General features: G+C 52.0%; 1 protein-coding gene across 1 annotated transcript in view; it reads left to right on the forward strand.

Annotated features, from left to right (window-relative positions):
- The window catches only part of WNT3A (Wnt family member 3A), a 45,329-nt gene that overhangs the window by 5,109 nt on the left and 12,831 nt on the right, over nucleotides 1-27,389 (forward strand). The window contains exon 2 of the mRNA XM_037040063.1: nucleotides 10,103-10,344. Coding sequence (XP_036895958.1) covers nucleotides 10,103-10,344 — 242 coding nt within the window. The remainder of the gene's footprint in view (nucleotides 1-10,102; nucleotides 10,345-27,389) is intronic.

A 27,389-nucleotide genomic window follows, 5' to 3' on the forward strand; every position in this document is an offset into this window, starting at 1 on the left:
GCTGGGTTGGACAAGGACCTGACCAACCCAGGCCATCACCACAGGTCACAGGTTGTGGGGAAACAGACCCATCTCAGCAGCCTTCTCCCAGTTCACTCTGTCCCTCCCTTTGTAGAACTGGCATAGGAATGTCCCTGTATCACCTGTGCAGGTGAAATCCTATGCATCACCTATGCAGGACTCTTTCTTCCTCCCTTTTTGGCCATTTTCTTTCTGAAAATTCTGGTACAGTTTTGTGGAATGAACAAATAAATGAGTGAATAAACCAATGAAATCTTTCCTATAAGAAACAGAAGCTGTATGGGGTGGGGGACATGAGGACATAGTTGAATGTTCTCACAGCCCCCCTCTGAGTTCCCTGCTCTCGGGCTGGCTGCCCATGACTCATCAGGGCGCACTGCCTCGGTCTCCCTCCAAGCCTCCACAGGTGACACCCTGGAGGTGTTTCACGCTTTGGCGCTTCCACATTCCTTCCCAGACAAAACGTGCCGCTGCCGCCCAGGGAATCGGGCAAATGCTTGGCCGCGGGCACGCGAGCTTCTGCCCACCTGCTGGGACTTGCTCAAAGTATGTGTCAGTAATGCCTGCTGGCCTGGTGGGTTGGGGATGCTGGGAGGGCTACAGGCAGGGTCATGCACTGGGCAGGGAAAGATGGGTCCCGGGACCCCTTTCCCATTGGCCCTCCCCATGGAGAAGGCACTCATGCTCCTGGGGAGGGGTCTTCCAAGTAGAAGAAAGAGGGGAGGCATGCTGCCTTTCCTGAGGTCCCCTCAGTGGGCAGAACCTGGAGGTTACTGGGGCAGGTCTGCACCAGTGGGGGAGCCTTGGTTCCTCATGGCTCTTGGACAGCTCCTCCCAAAGGAGCAGAGTCCACCCATTAAGCTGGGTAGCCATCAACCCTCAGGGGGAGCAGCCCTCACTTAGGGCTTCAGATCTCAGGACAGGAACCTCATTCCTCCCGTGGAGAGGAGTCTTAGGAGACAGCGATCCCAACCAGGACAAGTGCTCTGGAGGCCTCATGCATCACCATGAGGGACACCCCCTGCACAAACCAGGACCCTCCAAGCCAGAGACCCTTAAGGGTGGGCAGCAGAGGCCCCAGGACTTCCTCGCTCCCCCAGGGCCTGGGCAGAGCTCCATGCCCTCAAAGGACAAGAGAAGACATAACTTTGCCCTCTGGGGAAGGTGCCTCATGGCCCAGATGTGGCAGGATGTGTGGGAAGTGGTAGCCAGCTTTGGCAGGACAAGAAGGCAAACAACAGGACTGGGGAATAGAGAGCTTCCTGGGACAGGTGGCCTGATGACATGGAGTGGAATGTGCCCAGGGCCACCAAGGTGCAAAAGACCTACCTCCTCTCTGCTCACCTCGCTCTGGGAGCCTCAGATAGAATGTGGCCCCTGCCTCCAGAGAGAGAGGGGGAAACTGAGGCCCAAAAGAAGAAAGGCAAAATGAATTAGAACTGAGAATAATAGCAGAGCTGGTGCCCACATCCTGCCTTCCGGGCCCAGCTGAGTCCCTGCCCACAGACCCCGAAAAATGCTCATGGCCAGGATTCAAGAAAACCAAGATCCTGACCCCGACTCAGACCCACCTGGAGGGTACACAGGACCAGCCCCTCTAACTGGAAATCCATGCTCTTCCCAGAGCTTCTTCTGCCCTCTGGCCCCACCACAAAATCACAGTAAAATTTACACGGTGAAGGCCGTCAGCCAGACCCGGTTCCAATGGCCTGTTCCCATGCATGTGACATCAGCACCACCTCTACTCGGAGCAAGGCAGTCTGGCAAGGCGCCCGGCCTCTCAGCAACACCATCCTCAACAGCAATGAACAAGGGAGGGGGAAGGAAACCCCCAGGGCTAGTGGCAGGTGTGGTCCACGTGGCCCTAACGCTGCTGGAACCAAGCCTAGAGGCCACTTTGCATGTGGTTCGTTCTGGACTGAAGGTGATTCCTCACCTTGGAAAAAAGTCTGTCATCTCATAGACTTAATACTGTGGGTTCTTTTCACTTTATTCGTGGTTTAAAAGACTGCTCAGAGCTGTTAGTGTTCTGCATTGTAAGGCTTACCTTGTCTGTTAAGCGTTTTCTGAATCTCGCGGACTTTCTCAGTGATGATGCCAGCAGTGACTTAGGCCTGTGGCGTGGGTGTGCTCTGTCTGACTGTTGGCCCCTCTGCGGGGAGGGTCTCTCCTGAGCTGAGATCCAGGGTAAAGGCTCAGAGCCCAGAGTCTGGGGGGAGCATTCAGTGTGGGACCCTCTGATTTTGAGAGGCCTGTGGGACATGGTGTCCAGCTGGGCAGTTAAAAATTGCAGCCTCTCTGCAGGGGTGTGGGTGCTCCTGGAGTGCCAACCTACACCTCTGGGTTGGCAGTGGGAGGAAAATGCAGGCCACCTCACGGATGAGCCACGTGACCAGGACGGGTAGAGAAAGTGCATGAAGTGAGACAGACTCTCCGCCTCTCCTTGGGTGGGCAGGGCCCTCATGCTCCTGTGGCTCCCGGGCCCCCAGGACCACAATCCCAGGGGCCATCAGGGCAGGGCTGGCAAACCCCAAGTGGCCATCAGCTGGAATGTCCCTCAGTGGTGATGGCCATGAGGAGGGGGAATGCATTATAGCCCTGAGGCAAGGTCAGGCCCTCGCTGTGATCTGGGTTAAAAGAGGAGTAAGGAATTTCACACGCCACTACGGTGCTCGCATGGACTCAGCCCTATCTCCTGTGAGTGGCCCCTGACCCAGGCCTCTCCCATCCCCGTCTGGACCCCAGGGGAGACTGGAGGACTAATCTGCCACGTAGATTCCAGGAGAGAGCTCAGCCCAGGCTCCAAGGTCAATGAGGCTGGTTCTACCCTGAGGCCCCTCCTGAGAACCCCTCTCATTAATGCTGGATGGAGACTCCATTTTGTCCGCTCAGGCTGGAGAGCAAGCTGTCCCTTGTGACCAAACATCATCCTTCCCACCATGTGGCTTCTAGAACAGTCACCACTGATGCCTCCTCCTCTTGTAGGTGTCTCGAGAGGACATGTGGGCCTGGCCCCAGTGACCTGTTCATCTCTGGTTCCAGGACTGCTGGGCTGGAGAGAGGCACATGGCTGCACCAGGGAAGTGGATAGGGCCACAGGGATTCATGTCTGGCCCAAGTCCTGACCTGGATCAGACATATCCTCCTGGGTTGAACCAAACCTGTGGTCTCAGAGGTGGCATTGGATGTCTCCAGAAGCCTTGGGGTTCAGAAGCAGAAACCAGAGGGTAACCCTGGCTGCTATGCCCAGCGGTGTGGACTTGAAGAGGCCTGAGGGTCTCTTCACCAGCAGGAAGGCTTTGCAGCCCCAGGACTCAGAGTTGGATGCACCCTCAGTGACCCAGAATCAGAACTCCTTTCCCAGGCTGTGTTTCTGACCCAGCAGGTTCAGGGAACTCAAGTTTCCGGCAGGTCCTGTGGTATGCACATTGGCAGGTCGGGGTCTACCCTGGCAGGACCTCACTCTCACCCAGACACCTGGTGTGTGCACTAGAGAAGCCAAAGCACAGAAGGTACCCTGGCTGCAGGCAGAGTCGACCAGCCCGGGGAACAGGCATGTGCTGCCTCGGCTGTCTGTCCCCCCTGACAACGGTTACATGATGGAAATGAGACGTGTGGGTTTAGTGGTGGCTGGTAGGTTTTGTTTACTGATTTGATGTGCATCTTGCTCCTTGTCATGGACTGCTTGTCTGTGTCCTCCAAATTCCCAAGTTGAGCTCTGACCTACAGTGTGAAGTGTTAGGAGGTGGAGCCCCCATGGTCAGGCCAGTGTCCTTATGAGAAAAGGGAGAGACAGGAGCTCATTCTTTGCCGCATGAGGACACAGTGAGAAGGCAGCTGTCTGCTGGCCGGCATCTTCCTCTGAGCCACGGCCTCCTAGTCTGGAGCATCCTGGGCACTGCCTCTACAGTTTGTGCAGGTTGAAGGAAGCCACAGAGAGGGCAGGGCTGAGCTCAAAGCTACACAGGTGATGGCAAAGGGCAGGTGAGCCAGGTAAGGGGTTTATCGGTAGCTAATTGCAGTCAGAGGCCTCAGTGGTGCCAGGCCTTTGGAAGGAAGAAATAACTAGCCTCTAAGAGCAGGTTGGGGGGCAATTAGGAGCTGTGGGGGGCGATGGACCTGGGGATGCAGGCTGGCAGAGGGAGCTGGAAGAGCTAACTGAAGATCTTTGTGACTGCCTGGTAAAGGCAGCTCTGGCACAGACCCTCAGGCTGCACATGGAAGGCCCAGCAGCCTGTGGGGTCTGTCCCTTCGGGCCTGTGAGCAGAGGCAGCTGCAGGAACACAACAGTCTGTGCTGAGGGACAAGTGACCAGGCTCGTGCCTCAGGCAGCACCCAGTCATTAGTTCATGCTCTGCTGGTGGAGGCTGGGGGGCTTGTCTGGTTTCTTGCTCCGGATCTCATGAGGACAAAATCAAAGTGCTCCAAGCCTCACCTAGCTGGCAAATCAGGTCCTTGTGGCAAGGGGACCAGCCCCACATACTTGCTGCTGTTGACCTAGTGGTTCTTAGCTCCTGAGGGGCACTTTCTTGTCCCCGGAGGCGACCCCTCCCTCACAGAACCACAGCAGCTCCTTGGGACTCTGACTTTATCCCCAGGTGGAGTCTGTGCTGCCAGAACTGTGCAAGTGGGGCCCCGATTGACATCCTGCCATCCACCATAGATTCTGCTGATGAAGCAAGTTGATCTGCTGTCTGTCACGGTCTGGGCAGCAGGGTGGGGACTCGGGGCCATGTCAGGGTCTGGGATTGCTGGGCAGTGAGGTAGGGGGAGCTCCTCCACAGCATGCAGCTGTCTGCAGACTCCCAGAGCAACCTCAGAGCTAGCCCCAAGAGCAGAGGAGATGGATGCTATCTGTATTTGTGCCCACCGCCGGCTGAGGTTGGGCTCATCTTCAGTTACCAACACGGCAGCAAACTGCCACAGCTAAGGCAGTTTCTGAGCCAGTGTCACCAGGAGAAGGCAGCTACTTTCATCTCAGATGATGGTGGGGCAGAGATCACAAAATGCCCTGGTGCTCTCTGCCCTGGTGTCAGCCCAACAAGGAGACACACTCATTCCTGAATCACAACCTTGTGTTGCGGCTGCAACTGCATGTCAGTCTGCTGCTTCCTCACAACTGTGTCTCCTCCTCTTGGTTCCCAGTGAGTTCCACCCTCCCATTCCAGGCTGTGTCCACGTCCCTTCACACTCTCGTCTTGCACAGCAAGCACATTTGTTCAGAGGAGAAAGCCCTCCTGCATGGTGCCACCAGCCACACACAGCTGACTTCACCAGTGTCTCCGTGGGCATCCTTTCCCTGTTCCTGCCCCACTTGGTGCTGCCTCTAGTCTTTGGGAGACCCTAGGAGAGGCCGGTACATGGTGGTCTTAGGAGACTGAGCCCCTTACAGCCACTGCTGCAGATGGAGGCTGTTTCCTACTCTCCCATCCAGTGACAGCCCAGAGCTCCCCACTTCTTCCTGGAAGGGTGTGGCAGGGGGGGACCCACACACAGGTCATGATTTCCAAGTACTGATTGAACTCACTGCAGGAACACAATGTCTACCTTCTCCTTAGTTAGAAATCTGGGCCCTGGGTGTGTGCAGTACGGATGCTTTCCCGGCTTTATTGAGATGCAGGTGACACGTGACATTGTACAACATGATGATTTGATAAAATACATGTACATGTTGCAAAATAATCACCACATAAGATTAGTGAACATGTTTGAAATTTTCTATGATTTCTTTATTAATTAATTTATTTTTAAAGATTTTGTTTATTTATTTTTAGAGAAAGGGGAAGGGAGGGAAAAAGAGAGAGAAACTTCCATGTGTGGTTGCCTCTCGCACACCCCCTACTGGGGACCTGGCCCACAACCCAAACATGTGCCCTGAGTGGGAATTGAACTGGTGACCCTTTGGTTTGAAGGCTGGCACTCAATCCGCTGAACCACACTAGCCAGGGCTTATGTGATTTTTTTAATGACTCAGTTTGTCCTTTAAGACCCAACCAACATTTGGTGGCCCAGTTAGATCCCTTGGCCCTTCCCTGCCCCTTTCCTGCTCAACACCGGCCCTGCTCCCATAAGAAAGGGACCCCCCCACCCCGCCCCTGACTCGCAGCCTTTCTTGGGAAGGGTCTGCATTGCCCAGGTCCCCTTGGCCACCTGGCTTTTGGACAGAGAAACTCTTTGGAAGCAATTCAAGAAACTAATGGGGTAGGAGAGGGATCCAGCTGGGGTTGGTGGAGGCTGGAGCAGCTGGGGCAGCATCTGGGCTGGCAGCTGCTGGCACCTTGGCCTCACTTGGGAAAGTGACGAGCCAGGGCCTGCCCAGAGGAGGGCCAGGAGGAGGCAGGTGGGAGCTGACTCAGCATCTCCAGGAATGAGCTGGGGAGAGGCTGTGAACCCGAAAGACCCTCTCTGTATCTCCCAGAGTAGTGGCATGGGGTACGAAGGAAGCAGGGTGGGCCCACTCTTCCTGCCCTGGCCCCGACTCGCAGGCAGGAAGGGTGGTGGGGAGGGCCAGGGTGGTGCAGGCACTTGGGGCTGTGGGGCTCTGGGGTGGGCACCTCAACCCTCCTGTCGCCTCACCCACAATGCATCCTGGCCTCACATCTGGCATGGGGCCAGTACCTTGAGACTGGCAAAGACAGAGACATAGAGTCCTCTTCTCTGTCTGTCTGAGTCTCTAAGTCAGAAAGCATGTTCAAAAGCTGTGTAAATTCTCCTCCTGGTGAGAGATGGGCCCCTACAGGAGTCACCCCTGGAGCTACTAGAGGGGCCTGAGCCACAGGGCTCCTCCTCAACCGCTCCTGCTGGACACTCAGCCGGTGAAGGGTGCCCAGGCCTCAGCACCTGCATCTCCCCACTCACTGGCAAGGGTGCACCCTCCCCTGGTGCTGCAGGTCCAGTGGGGTGGGCATGCAGCCTAGTGGATATGCCATTACAAGGATTTCTGTCTCGAGACATCCGTGTGGAACCCCCAGCACCTGCTTCTCATCAGGAGTCGGGCAGGAAGGTTTGGAAACGGATGGTAACCTTCTCCTGGGGCAGGCAGAGCCATCTACACACAGAATCCACACAGGTTGCGCAGTTTCTGGAGCCAGGACAAGGCTATCTGGTGGGTGAGTGGCGCAAAAATGGGCTGGAGTGGACTGGACAGGAAGTGGGGGTGGCGAGCAGGACCAGGGTCTGGGCTGCACTCCTCATGGCTCTCCAGGCCCAAGTGGCCAAGAGCGATGGGGACATGCAGGCTAGCTACGCACTGTCTCTGCCCCCTGCCCCACTGCCTCCCCTGTCCTCCCACCCATGCCCCATGCCAGAGCACCAGGCCCGGCCCAGCTTCTCTGCTCATCCTGCCATCTGTCCACTGGCCCTGTCTTGTCCACCCGGAAGGCAAGCACTAGGCTGCCCCAGGGTCCCCAAGAGATGGCAGAGGCAACCCACGTGGGCCCCACTCAGAACCATGCTTATAGGGCAAGGTGCAGGAGAGCCAGGTACAGATTACGGGAAGCTTCCCAGAGGGGAAAGACCAAATAGTTGGGTGAGAGCAGATGGCTAGCCTTTCTGGGAACTTTGGGGTCCTGGGACTATGAAGCTGGGAGAGTGAGGCCCGGCCTGGTACTGACAGGGCTCCACAAGGAATGAATGAATGAGCCAGCCCTCCACCCACCCACTGCATACCACAGCAGAGACACAGACTGAGATGGGGGTAAGGCGAGGCCAGTGGTGTCTGGCATGAGGTCATGGCTAATTTGTGGCTCACCAACATATCGAGCAGGTAACGGCCAGGAGAGGGAGCACTCTAGCGTATCAGAGTGGGGACGTGTGAGGGACCCAAGAGGCTAAGAGTCTGGTCTGGAAGCACCAGGTCTCCCTCCAGAAGGAGAGGCACCCATGGGAAGGAAGCCTGGCTTTGGTAGGGCATCTGGCTGCAAAGTGAGTGGACACTGCTGAAAGAGACAGGTTTGACCCTGAGAGGTGTGCAGGGTCTGGAGAGCGGGAGGGCGCCCAGGAATGGGGGAAACACACAGACTGTTGAGGGGTTTGGACAGGAGGGCATGGGGTGAGAGGACATCACGTATGGGAGACCCTGCACTCAGGACTTCCAGGAAGAAGTTGTCCGCTCTCCAGCTGGCTAACTAATAAGGTGGAACTGCATATGTATTGCCTGCCGAGGGCCAAGGAGCAGGGCTCTGCAAGCAGAGAGGGTTCTCCGTGTGGCAGCTGGGATGGGTGAGACAAGCCCCCTTGTCGTGGGAAGGCTGTGGTGGCAGAAGTACAGGGCCTCGGGCTGTGAGAGGAATAGGTAGTGGTGGGAAATCCAGGTCTTAGCAGGGCGGTGTGGTGAGGAAATGGTGAGGCATGAAAGGCATGGGTGCTTGGGGGCTGGAAGGCACAGGCTCAGGCTTCACAGCCAGCTGTCCTATAAAGGTTCTGAAGACCAGAGCAGGAAAGATGGTAGGATAGGCTTTGTGCTTCCAGAGAGCTGATTTGTTTTTCCAATGGCTGTCATGGAAGCTAGATGAAACTAAGTTAGATTTAGAGTGGGACTTACCAAACGCCGGTATCATCTTGGGGATATGTGGTTGCCGAGAGACACAGAACCCTTCAACCCTTCTTCTCAGGGTGCTCTGCCCCCAGGGTAGAGGAGGTGCTGAGTAAGAACCTCTAATAGTTCTGGCCGAGGCATCATTGAAGCCGCCATGTCCTCATTCTCCTCCCACCTGCAGCCCAGCCAGCAAGCTCCCAGAAAAGTGAGGGCCCAGGGGATGCTCTGGGTCTGGGGTTGGGACACCCCATACCTTGCAGTCCAGAGGAAGAAGGGGGGCTCCCTCAAGAGAAAGAGGACAGCGTGTGCACAGCCCACGGCCCAAGTGAGCGAAGAGTCAGCAGATCCCTAGCAACAATGCATTCAGAAGCCTTGGACGCTGGTCCCCTAGAACCACCCACCCTGGGGGCCTCCTGGATCTGGGGCCTCCCCTGTGAGCCTGAAGGTCTCTGCAGCCCCTTCCCAGAGGCCCTGCAGGCCCTTTATGATACCAGCAGTTGATAGAAATGATTACATGCCCTGCACCATCCACTCTGGGATGAAGAGATTCAGAGCTCTGCCTGCAAGTACCACCAACCTCTGCGGAGGGAGACACCTCCACAGGCGGCAGGACTGTGCATCACATGCTGGACTGGAGGAGCTCTTTCTCCCTCCTCCTGCCAAGAGGACCTGCAATTACTACAGTAAAATGGACTTGGTTCAATCTGTTCTGACACACAAACACATGGGTAATCAACTCCCCATCAAACACAGAGCACTCTGTCACTGTAGTCCACTGTGGTCTTGTGCAACTCTCTGCAGGAATTGCAATGTTCCATATCTAACCCTCTGCCATAGTCGCTTTGAGCCGCATGTGGCTGGTACAACTGAGAAACCAAGTTTTCTCTGTTTCGATGTCATTTTACTAAATTCAGGCACCTGCAGGGTAGTGGGGACCGTTCTGGAGCCAGAGAAACATTCTCTCTGCCCCTGTCAGGCCCATCCTACTGTGTGTATAACCACCGCCCTGGTTTCTGTCCCCACCCATGGTGTGGGCAGCTTCTGTCTCAGAGAGATGGAGCTCAGGCACCTGCGTCAGGCCTCTCCACTGCACTGCCCTCCTCTGTCTCCTAGAGCTTCTCTCTGCAGAAGCTCTGTCTGTTATTCATGTGCCCGTGCTGCACATGCAGCAGCTTCTAGGTTTGTGCTCATGATTACAGCCCTGGGAGTATTCTTGAGCACGTCTTCCTTGAGACACGTTTTTATTTCTGTTGGGCTGGCACAGTGGGTGTGTGATTTGGCCACTGCTGTGCCCATCTTACTACTGCTCCTGCCCTGGACCAGCAGCACCTCCTTGGGGCAGCAAGCCTCCATCCTTCTTGATTTACTTCCCACTGCTCCACAGGCACATCTTAAGGTTTTGTGCCAAATCTCGGGTACAGTGTAGGGACAGGCCACCTCCAGAGTGCAAGCATGTCTCACCATGGAGTGCACAAAAGAAAAGACCCCTGCACTCCCTCCAGGGCAGCTCTCCCACTCACTAGTTCTCCTTGTCCTTCTCCCCAGGTCCCTGGCTGTCGGGCCCCAGTATTCATCCCTGAGCACACAGCCGATCCTCTGTGCCAGTATCCCGGGCCTAGTACCCAAACAGCTGCGCTTCTGCCGGAACTACGTGGAGATCATGCCCAGCGTGGCAGAGGGTGTCAGGATCAGCATTGAAGAGTGCCAGCACCAGTTCCGTGGCCGCCGGTGGAACTGCACCACCATCAACAACAGCCTGGCCATCTTTGGCCCTGTGCTGGACAAAGGTAGGCCTTTCAAATGGAAGTGGCAGCCTGTGGGTGTGGCTGGCCCAAGCCAGCTGCTCCACTCTGCCCTGGTGTCTCACTTGGCGCTTGGCATGGGAGCAGCACCCCCAACAGGTGGGCAGACCTCATGATGTCTGCATCTGGTGTGGTTCCTGCACGTGGTCCCTGGCTCTGAGGGGCTCCTGAAACTCGGGAGGGACACAGGACCATTCCAGTTTCTCGGCTTCTCTTTTTCCCAAGGCAATTGCACAGCTCCAAGAGGACACTTCAGGCAGGTCTTAGAAAATTTTTTAAGACAGTAAGGGAGAGGATTGCAGGCCACGGGGCACATGGGGGAAGCTGCCCAGTATCCTGGAGCCAACAGTTATTTTGGAAAGAAGAGGAAGAAGGGGAGGGCTGCGTGCTGGTTAACTTTTGGTGAACAGCAAATTTTCTCAAAACATCATGGTTTAACAGTGATGTGTCGTACGTCCAACAAATCAGAGTGCAGCACACACAGGCAGGGATGGTCTATACCCCTCAGCCATGCTACTCTCTCACACATCTGGCAGTCAATACTGCTGTCAGTAGGAGCAGCCACAAGCGACCTCTGCATGTGACCTGGGCTCCCTTACCACATGGTAGGTGGGCCCCACCAGCAAATGGGAAGTGAGGGAGGTGGAGAGAGAGAAAAAGACTCCTTTCACTCAGCAGAATGTCTTCAAGAGTCATCCACATTGTAGCATGTTACAGGACTTCATTCCTTTTATGGCTGAATAATAGTCCACTATATGGATATATCACATTTTACTATCTATTCATCATTGATGGACATTTGGGTTATTTCCACATGTGGCCATTGCGAATAGTGTTGCTATGAACATTTGTGTACAACTATCTTTGAGTACTTGTTTTCAAAGCCTTTGCAGTGGATGAGTAGAATTGTTTGTTCTCAAGATAATTGTCTGTTTAAGTTTTTGAGGAACCACCAAACTGTTTTCCATAGCAACTGCACCATTTTACACTCCCACCAGCAAGGCATAAGGGTTCCTTTTTTCCATATCTTTGACAACACTTCTTATTTTCTGTCTTTTTTGACTTTACTCATCTCAGTGGATACAAAATGGCATCTCCTTGTGATTTTTATTTGCAATTCCCTGAAGACTAATGATGCTGACCATCTTTTTATAGGATTATTGGACATCTGTATGTCTTCTTTTAAAAAATGTCAGTTCAAGTTCTTTGCCCAGTTTTTAATTTGGTTGTTTGTGTTTTTGTTCTTTTTTTTTTTAACAATAGTGTAACCCTTTATTTTTTTAATATAATTTTTTATTTAATTCTTGTTCAAGTACAGGTTTCTGCCTTATATTCCCAACCCTGCCCGCCCCCCACCCCATGCTCCCCACCTCCCTCCCCTTTCTGCCCCCCCCTTAGTTATTGTCCATGTGTCCTTTATACTTGTTCATGTGAGTCCATTCCCTTTTCCCCTATGATTCTCTCCCCTCTGGACCCTGTCAGCCTGTTCCATATTTGAATGTCATTGGTCATATTTTGCTTGCTTGTTTGTTTTGTTGTTTAGATTCCTGTTAACGGTGATATCATATGGTATTTGTCTTTCACCGCCTGGCTTATTTTGCTCAGCATAATGCTTTCCAGTTCCATCCATGATGTTGCAAAGGGTAGTAGTTCCTTCTTCCTTTCTGCAGCATAGAATTCCATTGTGTAAATGTACCATAGTTTTTTGATCCAGTCATTCACCGATGGGCATCTAGATTGCTTCCAACTCTTGGCTATTGTAAATTGTGCTGCTATGAACATCAGGGTGCATAGGTTCTTTTGGATTGGTGTTTCAGGGTTCTTAGGATATACTCCCAAGAGTGGAATTGCTGGGTTAAAAGACACGTTCATTTTTAGTTTTCTTAGAAAATTCCATACTATTTTCCATAGTGGTTGTACCAGTCTGCAATCCCACCAATGTGTTTTTGTTCTTGAGCTCTTAGAATTTCTCATAAGTTCTGGACACTAATCATTTCTCAGATATACAATTTGCAAATATTTTTCCCATTTTGTTGGTTGTCTTTTCACTTTTCTGACAGTGTCCTTTGATGCACAATATTTTTTTTATTTTGGTAAAGTCTAATTTATTTATTTAAATGTCATATTAAAGTAAGCATTGTTTAATCTAAGGCTACAAAGATTTACACTTATGTTTTCCTCTAAGAGTTTCATAGTTTTATTTCTTACATTTAATCTTTGATCTATGTTATGAACTTCTGTATATGACATGAAGTTGGGGTCCAACTTCATTCTTTTTTATGCGAAAATGTAGCTATTCCAGCACCATCTGTTGAACAGACTTTGTCCCCCTCATTGAATGGTCTTAGCTTCTTGTCAAAAATCAGTTTGCAGTAGGTGTGGGGATTTATTTCTGTACTCTCAATTTCACTCTACTTTTCTATATGTCTATCCTTCTGCCAATGGCACATGGTTTTGATTGCTATAGCTTTGTAGTGCATTTTAAAGTTGGGAAGTGTAAGTCCTCCAACTTTGTTTTTCTTTTACAGGATTATTTTGGTTATTTGGGGTCCCTTCTGATTTCATATGAATTTTAGGATTAGCTTTTTTCCATTTCTTCCAAAAATGGCTATTGAGGCTTTGATGGAGATTTCATTAAATCTGTAGATCACTTTGGAGAGTATGCCATCTTAACAATATTAAGTATTCCAAATATTTAAATATGGGCTGTCTTCCATTTATTCAGGTCTTCCTTAACTTCTTTTATCAATGTTTTATAGTTGCCAGTGAACAAGAATTGTACATCCTTGGTTAATGCATTCCTAAGTATATTACTTTATTTGATGCTATTGTAAATGGAATTGTTTTTTAATTTCTGTTTCAAATTGTTCTTGCTGATATATAGGACTAGAACCAATTTTTGTGTTTTGATCTCGTATCCTACAACTTTTCTTAACTTGTTCCTTAGCTCTGGTAATTTTTGTGGAGTCTTTAGGATTTGCTGTATATGAGATCATGTCATCTATGCATAGAAATAATTTTAATATTTTCTTTCCAATTTATGTGCCTTTTATAGTATTTCTTTTCTTGCCTAATTGTTCTGGCTAGCACTTCCAGTACTCTGTTGAATCATCTTCTTCATTTTAGGGAGTGACTTTCAGTCATTCAACTTTAAGTATGTTGTTAGCTCTGGGTTTGTTATTTATGCCCTTTGTCATAGGAGGAAAACCTTCAGTCATTAATTATTGAGTATGAGGTGACCTGTGGGTTTCTCCGTTATGCCCTAATTGGGTAGAGGAAATTCCCATCTATTCCTAGTATGTTGAGTGTTTTTATCATGAAAGGATGTTGGATTATATCAAAATCTTTTTATTTATCAATGAAAATGTTTATGTGTCATCTTCATTCTATTAACATGGTGTGTTAGTACTGGTTGGTGTTTCTACATGGAACCACCATTGCATTCTTAGGATAAATGCTCTTCGACCATGATGTACAATCCTTTTAACCTGCTGGATGTTTTAGTATGTAAGGATTTTGGTGAGGATTTCTACATCAATATTTGTAAGGGATATTGGTCAGTAGTTTGGTTTTGATATCACCTCAGAGGATGTGTTTGGAATTCTTCCTTCCTCTTTCTTTTTCTTTGTCTTTTTTTTGGAAGAGTTTAAGAATGATCTGTATTGATTCTTTTTTAAATGTTAGGTATAATTCTATAAGCTTTTCTTCATTGAAAAGTATTACATTACTGATTCAATCTCTTGACTTATTATAGAGCTATTCAGATTTTCTATTTCTTCTTGAGTTAGTTGTAGTAGTTTGTGTTTTTCTGGGAATTTCTCCATTTTATCTAGATTTTCTTTCTTTGCATGCCTCATGATTTTTGGTGAATCTGTGCTTTTTTAATATTATAATATGGTAACTTTGGAAACCAGATTCTTGCCCCTCCTCAGTCAGGGTTTGTTTATTTACTGTAAGTTGTACTTGCTTTTTTGCTTGGTGACTTTTAAAAACTATTTATAATTACTGTATTCTTTGTCATGTGTGGTCTCTGAAGTATCTTTTGCTTTACTTTGTAGTCAGCTAATAATGGTTTGGTAGAAATTTCCCTAATACCCTGGAGAAAAGGAAAAGCAAAAAATACTCTTCTCATGTTTGCAGACCAACTGTGTGCTGTGTGCTCTTTCTCTGTTAGCTAGTCTGCTCACAACTTGCCTTAGTTTTGCTTCCTACCACTGAGCTTGGAGATCAGCTGGAGATGAAAACTTAAGATACTTCCTGAGCAAGCATCCTGCATTTGATATGCATGTGGCTTTCGTTCTCTCAGGATGCACAGGAGCTTTTCAAAGCCTTTATTCACCAAAGTAGTTCTTTCCCCAGCTTTTCCTTCCAGGCAGCCAATTATCTTTTTTCCCCAGGTAGAAGTGGCTGGTTCATTCGATTTTAATATTTTCATGGAATATCCTCCACTGAGAGAGTTCAGTCCTTTAGGGGACCCCAGACATGTCAAAACAGACAAAATCCTTGGGGAAATGTCCACTATACTCCGCTCGGAACCATCTACACACATGGAAACAACAAGGACTGCCATCTCAAGACTTCACTGTGCCATGGAGCCTGGTGGGCCATGACCAAGTAGGAACAGCACGAAGCTCTCCTACCTTGACAGAGTCACCTTGACTCAGAATTTGCTTGGTTGCTGAAAACCTTGGGCTCATTTCCAAGGTTACAACAATGTTGATTGTGACAGTTTTTGCTTATTTTTTTCATGTTTCTGTGGAGGGACAGGCTCTTGGCACTCCCTACTCTGCTATTTCACTGATGTCACTTCATGTCACCTTTTGAGACCTTGTCTCAGGGGCCTCGCATTGTTACATTTATTGGTTGAGGCATTTTCAAAGGCCAGCCCAGGTTCTGGGGTAGGGGACAAAAACCCCAACCTTTGGTGGCATGTCAAAGTCACCTTGCAAGATGAGCATGGAGGATGGAATGTGCAGCACCTTCAGAATGCAGAGGAAGAGAAAACATAAGAGACATCTGGGAGGAAGATGCATCATGTCCTGGGACTACTGTTGTGCACATAGCAGGGGCCCCCTGAGGAGGGATCCTAAGAGTGCAGCTAAGTGCTGCAGAGAGGGCTGGAGGGGCCTGACAGTGTTTGCCCAAGCACCCAGGATGCCCAAATGTCAGGTGGTCACGACCACACCCCAAGTGAGCCCATGTTCTCCGGAGCTTGTGGGTGAGGGGGTCATACCACGTGACCTTGATCAGCAAGTCTGCTCACTTCCTGGAGTGTCAGCATCCACGTCACAAAATGAGAAAATAATTGCTACTTGGCTGACTTCACAGAGCTACTGTAAGGGTAATTACATAGTATCTCCCCATGGGGATGGCTACCACTGTGCATGGAAGGTCCACAGGGCAATGTGGCACACCAGGCATGTGAAGACATGTGTGTATAAGTGTGTGCACACACGTGTGTATGTCCCTGCACATGTATGAGTGTGGTTGCATGCATTTGTGTGCATGTGTGTGGGTGTGAATGACTGTGTGAGTACATGTGTGCTCATGTTCACCCATGTGTACATAGCATATGTGGTGTACACATGCATGTATTTGTTTAGCTTGTGCATATACATGCATGGTATGACTGCTTATATGGTGTGCATGCAGGTGTGCACATGTGTTCAAGTGTGCAGATATCATGTGGTGTGTGCGCATGTGCATGAGCATATCTGTGCACATCTGAGCGAGCATGCCTATGGTGCAGTTGCTGCCTATATGGAACCCATGCTGTGCCTTGGTCAATGGTGTTGTGGGGCCAAGAGGCATGTTCAGCACTTGCATCATCGCCAGGGTGCCCCAGACACTGTCCCTGTGCCATCTGGGTTCCTGGTGCCAGAGCCCAGATGGGGACTCCTAGGGTTCCCACTGCCCCAAAAGGAAACAACAGGATTTGAGGAAGAAGGCAAAAGCCTATCCTCTCTAAAGAATCTACCATACAGTCATGGAGGAAGGCTGTCTCAGATGGGGCTGGACCCCACCTGGAAGCCAGAGAGGGAAATGTGGGTTTATTTCTGGGCTCTGTTCTATCCTGTTGGTCCACATGTCTATCCCACTGATGCCCATGCATGCCATCCTGATTACCTGCACTAAGTTTCAACATTGGGAAGTGTGAATTCCTCAACTTTATTCTGTGTTTCCAGGCTTGTTTTGGTTGTTTGGAGCCCCTTACTTTCCTGTGTGAATTTTAGGGTCAGTTCATCAGTCTGCAAAAAGCTTGGATTTTTAAGGATTGTGTTGAATCTGCAGATCAATTTTGGGAATGTGGCCATATTAACAGTATTGTACCCTGGTCCACAAACATAGATGTCTTTTCATTTACTTGTCTCTTTAATTTCTTTCAATGATGTTTTGTTTTCAGTGTACAAGTCTTGCACTTCTTTTGTTAAATTTATTTCTAAGTATTTTATTCTTTTTTGATACTGTGGTAGGTTGAATTGTTTTCTTTTTTTAATGATTTATCTATTTATTTATTTATTTTTAGAGAACGGGGAAGGGAGGGAGAAAGAGGGAGAGAAACAGCAATGTGTAGTTGCCTCTCATGCGCCACCCCCACCCACCCCCCCCCGGCCCCGCACTGGGAACCTGGCCTGAAGCCCAAGCATGTGCCCCAACTGGGAATCCAACCTGCGACCCTTTGGTTCGCAGGCTGGCACTCAATCCACTGAGCTGCACCAGCCAGGGTGGAATTGTTTTCTTAATCTCATGTTTAGATTATTTATTGCTCAGGTAAAGAAACACAGTTGATTTTTAATGTTGTTCTTATACTTTGTATCCTTGCTGAAGGTTTATCAGTTCTGATAGTTTTTGTGCATTCTTAGGGTTTTCATGTGATTTGCTGATAAAGACTGTTTTCCTTCTTTTTTTCCAATCTGGATGTTCTCTATTTCCTTTTCTCGTTCAATTGTCCTGGCTGGAGGCTCCAGGACAATGTCGAACAGCAGTAGGCAGAGTGAGCACTCTGATTTCATCCTGCTCTGTGAAGAGCTTTCAGTCTTTCCCTGCTGGGTGTGACGCTGGCTTTATAGATCTCAGTGTGAAGGTGCCAGTTCACATGAATAGGACATGTGGGAGAGTATATATACGTGAAAGGGATCTTTTGATTTTTTGCATTTTTTGAGTTATGTATGTCAAAAATCACATAGCAATCTGTTGTCTTTTGATAAAAGTTTTAAAAATCTGTCAGCTTCTGGCTCAGTTGGATTCCCTTTCATCCTGTGGAAAATAAGAAGCTGGAAACACCTGATTTGCACAGGGTTTTGTGACCCAGTTTCATAGCCAATGCCAGGCTGGACACATGTCAGGAAGACCAGGAATCTCCTCCTGGGCAGAGTGAGAGGGCAGCCCTGGAAGGGGAGGCAGGAGCCCAAGGGAAGATGCCTCATCCACCCATGCCTTCTAAGGGCCCTGGCTCATTTCCATGCACCGCAGGGGTAAGCCGTTGTTCCCTGGGGTAAGCCATTGTTCCCTTAGGACACAGCATCACCCTCACTGGCTGCAGGCTCTGCCCTTTCTTCACACGTTGGTACATTGGTCCCATCATCCTCAGCTCCGAACTGCAATCCTCCAGCTGCATTCAGACCCACAAACACCTCAGTCAGCAAGGCCAGTGAAGCCCTGAGGTCTGTCGGCCCCATGCCCCACCCAGCCCCTTCTGTGTTTCATGAGTGTCATAGCATCATGCCTTCTCCTGGGGCACATCCTGCTCCCTGCTTGCTTCAAATGACACTGTGACAGACCTTACTTGCCTGCCCAGAACCGCTCTCCCTTGTACCCTGCCTCACTGTGACCCTCAGTTTGAAACAAGGGCAACCTTTGTGCCCCTGTGATCAAAGTCCTCATCTTGTCTAGCTCCTTATTCTTCAGCCCAGAGGTCCCACCTGGGCAGTGGCTCCCAGCCCCTGGAGCTGCTCCGCATTTCCCAGGTCCATCTATGTCCCACTAACATCATCCCTCTCTGGAACCAGAGTCTCGTGTGCCCCACCGTGTGCCCAGCAGGTACACAGCAGATGCAAGGGGCTCTTTCAATGTGTGCACTGGCAGGTAGATAGTGCTTAGTAAGGAGGCTGTGAGAGGGTGACCAAAAGGCAAAGTGTGGGCTTAGGTATCCCTGTGTGGGCAGAAGTCACAGGGGAGGTGGCACCCTAGCTAGATCTCAGAGTTTTCTCTCTTCCTTTAGAACATGTACACAGAGCTTTCCCGCTGAGTGTTCACTGTTTTACACCAGGCAGCATATTGAATCCTAACACCCATCAGATGAGCCAGAGATATGGTTACAAGTGAGGAAAGTAAGCCCACATGGAGTTAGCAGGGGCTCTCCCTGGGAAAGCAGGGCCCCAGGGTCTGGGCACCTGCCCTCCTCTTCTGCACCTCTAACTTCCTCAAAAGCTTCTCCCGGGAAGTCTAGACACCAGCAGGTCACAGGGACACTCCTGCAGCCGCAGTGTCCTGGCCCCTGGTTCCCCCACACCCACTCTCTCCATGTTTAACCTCCCTACTTCCATGTCCCCAAAACTTCTCCCCCATGTCTGGTCCCCATGTCCACTGTCCCATGTTGACTCTCCCCACTTCACCTCTCCCCACATCTACGGCCCCATGTCCAGGTCCTCATACCCACTTCCCCCACATCCACTGCCACTGCGTCCACACCCCTCACACCCACTCCTACCACATCTACTGCTCCATGTCTACTCTCCCCGTGTCATTCTCCCCACATCTGAGCTCCTGTCTCTGTCCTTTGCTCCTCAGGCTCCCCCTGCCCGGTCTCCCTTCCTCCTCTTCACATATCCCACCTCTTCCCTTTTCTGCTGGATGACAATTGCCTCAGCCCTCCACCCCTCACCAGTTGCTCTAAATGGGACAGAGGATGCCTGGCTCTCCCTCACCTACCATGTGGCTAAGAAATGGGGGAAGGAGCCGGCCAGGTGCCCCAGAAAGAGGCCAGCTCCCAGAGGCCCTTTTGGAGGCCCTTGGCTGCAATCGGTCTGACTGGATTGGGGCCAGGGCTGCCCTGATCATGTCAGAAGTCACCCAGGCCCCGTGGTCAGGCCCATTGGGTGCCTGGCCCCCATGGGAGTGGCCTTGTGGAACAGAGCTTAACACCACCAGGCCAGCTGAGGGGAGGGCCCAGCCTTGTGTGTGCATATGCATGGCATGCATGAGGGTATGTGGGTGCATGTGCAGGGTGTGTGAGGACCTCAGGGAAAGAGCGTGTGGTCACAGCTTCTGCCTGCAGCACACACATGCACACACACTCTCTCTGCCATCTGCCTGGCCTGGGGCTGGATCTGCAGGATGTGCTGGCAGGGAAGGTGGGGTTGGGTGACAGAAGTGAGCCCTGGCTCGGGACAAGTGCCCCCTCCTGCTTCATAGGCAGCTGAACTGTTTAACTTGCATTGTGGGACAGAAAGCATTCGAAGAATTTTTGAGTGCATGGAGGCTGGTGTAGGATTGCTGCTTATCTGCCCACCCCCTGCCCCGGGCAGGGTTCTGGCTTCCCCAGAGCTGACCAACACAAGGGGAGGAACTGGCCAGCCCTTGACCCTGAGGCAAAGGGATGGGGAGGCTGCAGGGCAGGGAAGGCAGGTCTCTGAGCTCAGAGCCTCAGCAGACACTCTGAAGGAGGGCCAGCTGGGCCATGTCCCTGGGGAGCACATTGGCACGTGGCCAGCCTAGGGTGCAAGTGAGCAGGCTCTCTCCTTCAGCTCTTTGTAGAGCTGGGGAGTGGGGCACTTCACCTGAGAGCCGTGGAAGGGGCCACGAGGGCCAAGTCATCCTCGGTGGAGGCGTCCCCAGTTGCATCTTCCCATGACCCCAACGCTAGGCTGCGTTCACTCATGCTCTCTGTGCCCTTGGTGTGAGCAGGGCCAGGAGCCTGTCACTTCAGAGTACTAATGGGTTCCCCAAGGCTCCTGAGCCCCTTAGGCACGCTGCAGGGGCAGGGGGGAATCAATCAAGTACTCAGCAGGTGTGAACCCAGTCCCCCAATCTCCCCTGTGCTCGCTGGTGGCTGGGCTGGGGAGGAGCAGGAAGGGGAGAGCACAGCCTGTCCCCTCCCTGGCAGAGCCCTTTGCCTGTCCAAGCTCCAAGAGGTGGTCTGCCACCTACCTGGGAGGGCTGGGTGCAGGCACGAGCTGGGCTCAGGGCTCAGGAGGGGCCCCAAGAGGAGGCCCTTGAGGGGATCAGCGTCCCCAATCTAGGTTGTGACCTCTGACCCTAATCAGAAAGTGTTTCAGTGCTCCGTGGTGGGGGCACTTTCGTATATCATTAACTCTACCCAGTGGGAGGGGGCGAAGGCGCCAGAGAAACCCTAGGACACCCCACAGGGCCCGGATCAGAGCACAATGTGCCCGCCAGGACGACAAGATTAAGTACAGAGAGAAGTGAAAATGCGGCTGGATTCACACGCCCGAGGGCCATGTTCGGCGTGTGAACAGCGTTCCCCGCACATACCTCCCGGTTGCTATGACCAGCTTGCTATGGCCTAATCGCCGACAAGGGGGATATTCATATAAAATATCACTGGCCATTGTGGGCCTAAGGCAGCGTGACAGTGGCTCACAAAGCCAAATTCATTAGCCCCAGCAGGTAATCAGAGGACACTGGCTGTGCCGCTGGCAGGGCCGTGTCAGGGGCCTTGGCCGCAGTGGGGTGCCAGCTGCATTCCGCTCTCAGGTGGCTCCTAGATGCAGGATTACCAGATGCCATTGTGACTCTCCCCCCACCACAGCCCACCTCACTCTGGGACCAGGGAAGGTAGACATTGTGGAGGGGGAGGCACGGGCCGGCCCTCAGCCTGCAGGGCTGCAGTCTTGGGATTGATTGGGGGAGAGGTACCAACCCACTGAAAGCTCTAGGAGTGCCCTGGGTTCCTCACCTGCCAGGTGGACAGGGCTCTGTAAGTCCCCAAGCCACCTGGGGAAGTTGGGGGACCCAGGGAGGAAGGCTGAGGGTGCAGCCTGGTTGGAGGCACTCCAGTTCTATCTGTGAGCACCCCCCCCATAATGCTCTATAGACAGGCAGGGACAAAGTGACCCATGGGGGACCCCCATGGAGGCCCCCATGGAGTCCCCATGGAGGCTCAAAGGTCAGCACTGCCCAGAGGAAAGATGGAGCCAGGAGCCCTTTGAGGGGAGGGGTGCTGCACCCAGTGAAGGAGGAGGTCAGCCGAGAAGAGATTCTGACCAGAAGGTCCTGCAGCTCTTAGGGAGGTCACACCACACCCGCCTTTGACTGAGTCCCTGCCTGGCCACCAGGTGACAATAGTCAGACCCCTGAGTCCCAGAAGTCAGTGACCAAGGGCCTGGCCTCACATACAGACTAGGCCAGAGACACACAGCCCACTGGGGAAAGCCTGGGCGGGGGATGTGTCAGAGACCTGTGCAAGCTCCTCTCTCCCACACTCCTTCCGGGTCTTGCCATGGTCCAGTGTGGGGGCTTATCAACCTGAGGCCCTCATCCCAGGGGCCCTCTTCCTCCCCCAGGATTAGAGGCCACCCTTCACCAGACACCGGACAGCTGGGGATGCATAGGAATCAGCTGGGATCTTTTACGAATACAGATGTCTCCAAGAGCTATGGCCCCAGGCCCATGGCAGGAAGAGCAGGCCCATAGTGATGTGGGGCTTGGCGACCCTGTCCCTGCAGAGCTTCCTGAGAAGGCCACCTGGTGGGCCCCACAGACAGGATGGCCCGGGAGCTACAGCCTATTTCTCAAAGATCACGTCTGAGCCACAGTTCCCTTCCAGGAACCTCTACTGCCTGTGATCACCTTTGTTTCTCAGAAGGGCCACTCCAGTGGCCACTCCGGGTCTCCTTGGGGCCATTGGCTCATCTCAGTAACCTGCCCCCCTTGTCCAGCATTAGCACCCTACAACCTTCCTCTCCCAGGAGAGGATAGGTGGGTGTCCCTTACCCACCATGGCAGTGGGGCATGGGCCCTGCAGGGTAGGTGGGGCCTCCCCACCCCCCGCTCAAGGTTGCAGCCATGGAAAACAGCCTGGTGGAGATTCTGGACCCCTTGCCAGGGGGTGCAGAAGCCACCCCCAGAAACATCTATCTGGGCTCTGTTCTCCCTCTCTGCAGCCTGGGGCCAGGAGCTGACCTGCCCTGAGCCCCACGTTACTGGGGCCAAGCAGAGCGCCCTCTCCCTGTCTGGGCTGGTTCTCTCATCAGTGGTAAAGGATTCATGGGGCGAGGAAGGGTGGCCTCTAGGTGTGCTTTCCTATCAGTGTGACTGAACCAGCCTCCTGGGTCACCCCCTCCCCCCAGGGAAGGCCAGCTTGGGGACAGAAGTGGTGGCCTTCTTGTCCACTTAGAATACAGCTGATGCTCAATAAATAGTGGCCAACTGATGATCTTTGTGGCAAAATGTGAAAGACAAGGTCCTGGGAAGGATGTCTTGAGAACTTTCTTCAACATATAGGACTTCAGAAATAGAGCTTTTTTGATGTTAAAATTCCCTTTCTGAAATTCTGGTAGTCATTTTTGTATGTTTTGCCCTCCTGTGGAAAAGTGACAATGCCTGGCAGTCCTCTTTCAGTCCCCAAGTGATCCCTGGTGCTTGACAAGCCACAGGAAGAAGGGAATTGCTAAGATTCCTTTAGTTCTAAGTTCTGGGAGGCAAAGTGGCCACCTCAGCCCAGTCCAGAGGCAGCACCTGGCACCCCACACCCAGGCTTGCCCTGGCCGTGCCCGGGATGGGCCTCATGGGGCTGCCCTTCCTGCCCTCCTCCGGATGCCCAGCTCTTGCCACACAGGGCTCCCTCATCTGCCCTGGACTCTCCCCATCCATCATCTATCCATCATCTGTCCATCCATCCATCCACCCATCTACCATCCTTCCATCCCCCATTCAGCCATTCAGCCAGCCACTCCAGGCCTGCCCCAAAGCTCGTGTTGCCAAGCCTACTGGGTGTCCTTATCCTCCTGACTCTCTCTCCCTCATGAACTGTAAGCTCCCAAAGGCAAGATCCCAACTGTAAGATCCTGCACAGCCCAAAGCAAAGAACCTGTCTTGCAGCAGCAGAGCTAACTATTAAAGAGATGAAAGAATTCCTCGGATTCACCCTCCCCCAGCCTAGTGCAAAGATTCTCTGCACCTGAGAGTGGGCTGGTCATTGAGCTTCCGCCTAGTTACCACTGGGGCAGGTAACTCTTCAACTCTCAAAAGCCTGGGTTGGAAACTTTATCACATGGGGCAGCAACCATCTTTCTTTCAGATTTCTTTCTTTAGCTGTTGAGAGTGGTCACCTTGCATCTAACTCAACTCATGTTCCTGGTTTCGAGTTTAGCTTATGGCTCATTATAGACTCTTAGCTCTTGGATGCTTAAAAGGATTAATGGGCAGACAGAAGATGGATGGATGGACGGAGGGTGGATGGATGAGAGAAGGATGGATGGGAGATGGGTGGAAGGAAGGATCATTGGTAGTTTGCACAGACTCAATAAATAATTGTTAATGAGATGATGCTAAGTTGGGAAGAGGCTTTCCTGGTGGAAGATGCTCACCTCACAGAATGACTTGGTCACCCGATTCCCTCTCTCATTTTCCTAGCCTGGCCACAGTATGGGGATAAGAGTGCTAGGCCTGAAGGGAACAGGCCTGAGGTAGCTCAAGCAGCTTATTCAGGCTCTGTCCCAGAGATGTGGCCAACTGGCAGCACTGGTTCTTAGCCACCCTTCTTCTCCCAACAGCCTCTGTCTCCTCCTCTCTTGACCTTGCACATCCTATTGGGAAGAAAGCCTTTTGCAGGTGAAGAGGGTGCATTCCCAGGGCGTGAGAGCCCCCATCATTGTACAAACAGAAGCAGGAGCCTCTGCAGAAGCTGCTGTCTGTGGATAGGAACTTTGCTGTGAGCGGGACAGCCACTGGGCTCCAGACCCTCCCCACCCATGACCTCAGGGGAGCCGTGTCCCCCTCCTCTGTAAACTGAAGCCATTCCAGCAAGTGGGTTGTGACCTTCCTGTTCAAACCACCATGGAAATATGATCAAAGCAATGGGTCCTCTTCCCAGAACCATGTGAGTTTTCAGACATGCTCTCATTCCTGCTCACGGTTTCTGGAAGGTTGTGAGCCCCCTTTAAACCTGCAGGTCACCCTGGCTTAAAGCCGTCCAGGCATTCTGGGTTCTTCCTTCCATGGGGCCTCAGGGTACATTTTAACTTTTTCTCTGGAAACAATTGTCAACATACAGAAACTGCAGCAGTGAGTTGAGACCCACTCCCAGGCTTCTCCCAGTTGTATCCATCAAAACTGCGTTCCATCATGATTAGCACAACTCTAGACTGTATTCAGGTTTCATCCATTTTCCCACCAATACTCCTTTACTGTCCAGGATCTTATGCTGGTCCTTATCCTTTGTGCCCTTAAGACTGGAAGGAACCTGCTCAGGTCTCTGGGTTTCCTGATGACTAGAGAAAGATTGTGCATCTTTGGCGAGAATGCCTTGAAGGCAAGAGGGTGTCCTTGGAGCACCCTCGGGACAGTGCCTGGGGCACATGTCTGTCCCATGGCTGGCAGTGGCTGTGTTGGTCCCTCTGGGAGGCAGGCCTGCCTGGTTTCTCCAGTGCAGTCACCATTCTTTTTTTGCCAGAACAAACCATATTACATTTTTCTGAAACAGGAAGCAGAGGCTTCTTTCCTCCATGAGATAGCTGAACCTTGGGACATCCTCAGCCACCAGGACTCTATCCAATGAGCAGCCTCTCCTCACCTGGCAGAAGGGGAAATTGAGGCCCATGGGGTTGGGGGAGGTATGTGAAGGATTGCACAGCCAGCTGGTGACGCTTCTGGGTAAGAATGAGTTCTTTTTCCTCCAAGTTCAAGGGGAAGCCCTCACGGTCCCCTACCCCCACCCCACACACCCTTTCCCTCAAGTGTGTCTGGCAGCCCTGAGCTGTTTGCCTGAGGTTGATAAGCAGGGATCTCCAAGCCCTTGTTGAGGGCCATGGGGCAAGGCCTCTGTTTGCTCTCCCCTTATCTCCAGAGGCAAGAGTGGAGGGGAGGGGCTGGCACAGGGGGAAGAGGCAGAAGCAGAGTGAGGGTCCCATGTAGAAGCCTGCCCTTAGCCCCCTGGGCTAGAAGGCAAGCTTTCCTTGGGCTGGGGGAGAGCATTCAGGCCTTGGAGATCCTGGAGAAGGGTAATCAGGGCCCTTAGCCAGCTTAGAGTGAGAGAGTATAAGTCCCAGGAGGACTTCCAGGAGGAAGAGTCCCAGGAGAAAGGCCCAGGATGCAGGAACTGGTCCTGGATCCTGAGCAGCCTGGGAGGTGGACCAGGAGAGCTGGCCCTGAGGAGTCTGCAGGCCATCCCAACAGCAGCCCCTCACCCAGGCTGCACTGGTGGGGGAGGAGTCCTCAGGCCAGGTCCTGGAGAATGAAAAACAAGGATGGGAGTTCTACTGAGGGTGGAGACAGGAGGGGAAGTGGTCGGTGGTCACACACATTGGCATTTACTCACTTAGATGCTCTGGGCCAGCAGAAGGCAGGGGCTTCATGTGTCGTGGGAAACAGCAGCCTAGATGGTATTTGAGAACGGGTTTTTGAGGAAGGGAGCTTTCCTGGATCTGTTCAAGAATAAGCTGTGTGGGGAGGGTCAGAGAGCCAAGCCCCACAGGGTGGGCCTGCCCAGATGGGCCAAGACCCCACCAGACTCCCTGCTCTAGTCCAGGGCTCCTGTTCTTTTCTCAGACCAGGTCCTTGCTCCTCAACAACCACCTGTGTGACCTCCTGGTGCTCTTAATTGGAAACAAAAGGTGAACAGGACTTGGTCCCTGCCTCAGCAGGGCTGAGGACTTCCAGATCAAGCAGGTGAAGGAGGGAGCTCCCATTGTGCCTGGGAGCCTGAAGAGCCAAAGTAGGTCCTACCCAGACCTCACGGTCACAGGACCCTGTCCTGTGCCCCAGAGTGGGGAGGGGACACAGCAGGTGCTGCATGAGCATCAGAACAGCTGGAAAACCCAGCTGTTTTAAGGGAGGGACAGTAGCTGAGTGTGGCTGGAGACCAGGTAGCGGCCAACAGGACTGGGAGGACAATGAGCGGGCTGGAGTCAGCCTGTGGTCAGTCAAGCAAGGACAGTGTTGAGAACCTGAGAAGGGACCATGCAGAACAAGATGGGCACTGGACAGTGCCCAGAACAAGATGGGCACAGTATTAGTGCTTGCCCTCGCCCTAACCCTAACTGTAACCCTGGACAAAGCACTGTTCCAGCGCCTGTGTATGTGTGCGCCTATGTATGTATGTGTGTCTGGGAGTATGCGAGAGAGTATTTCTATAGGTGTGTGCCTGTACATGTTTGTGTACCCATCTATGTGTACATGCCTGTGCATGGGTGTCCTTGTGTGTCCGTGTATGTACATGTTTGTCTATGTGTGGGAGTGTCTGTGGGTATGTACGTGTGTGTTGTGTGTGTGGCTATGTGGCCATGTGTATGTGAGAGTGAATGTATGTGTCTGTGTGTGAGACTGTCTATGGTTGTATGTATCTTTATGTGCATGTATGTGTGCATTTGTATGTCGGTGTGTCCGTGTATAAAAGTGTCTATGAGTGTGTGTCTGTGTGCACACATTTGTGCATTTGTGTGTGTCCACATATCTACGTGCCTGTGTGTGAGAGTGTCTATGGGTATATATGTCTGTGTTTTGCATGTTTGTGTCTCTTCGTGTCCATGTGCCTGTGTGTGCAGTGAACACATGTGGATTGGAGAGTAAGCTGGAGGCTAGGGTGCAGGTCCCCACCAGGAGCTCCTTCTGGTCCTGGAGGGAGACTTTGAGGGCTGGACTCCTGGGGAAGGGCTGGGTGGACAGGATGGGCCCAGGCCCCTGAGGCAGCTTGCAGTTCAGTGTGGCCCCAAACTAGCAATGGGAGGCCTTCTGGGATTTACAGTGAGGTGTGTGGCCCAGAGCTTTCTGAAAGCAGGGAGAGTCCAGGACTGCTCTGGTCAGAGCCCAGGGAGGACAAGGGTGCCCAGGGCCTTCACAGGGCGGTTAGA

The sequence above is a fragment of the Sturnira hondurensis genome, unplaced genomic scaffold (assembly GCF_014824575.4).
Source record: "Sturnira hondurensis isolate 20B ecotype Veracruz unplaced genomic scaffold, ASM1482457v3 Scaffold0002582, whole genome shotgun sequence".
NCBI classification, from domain to species: domain Eukaryota; kingdom Metazoa; phylum Chordata; class Mammalia; order Chiroptera; family Phyllostomidae; genus Sturnira; species Sturnira hondurensis.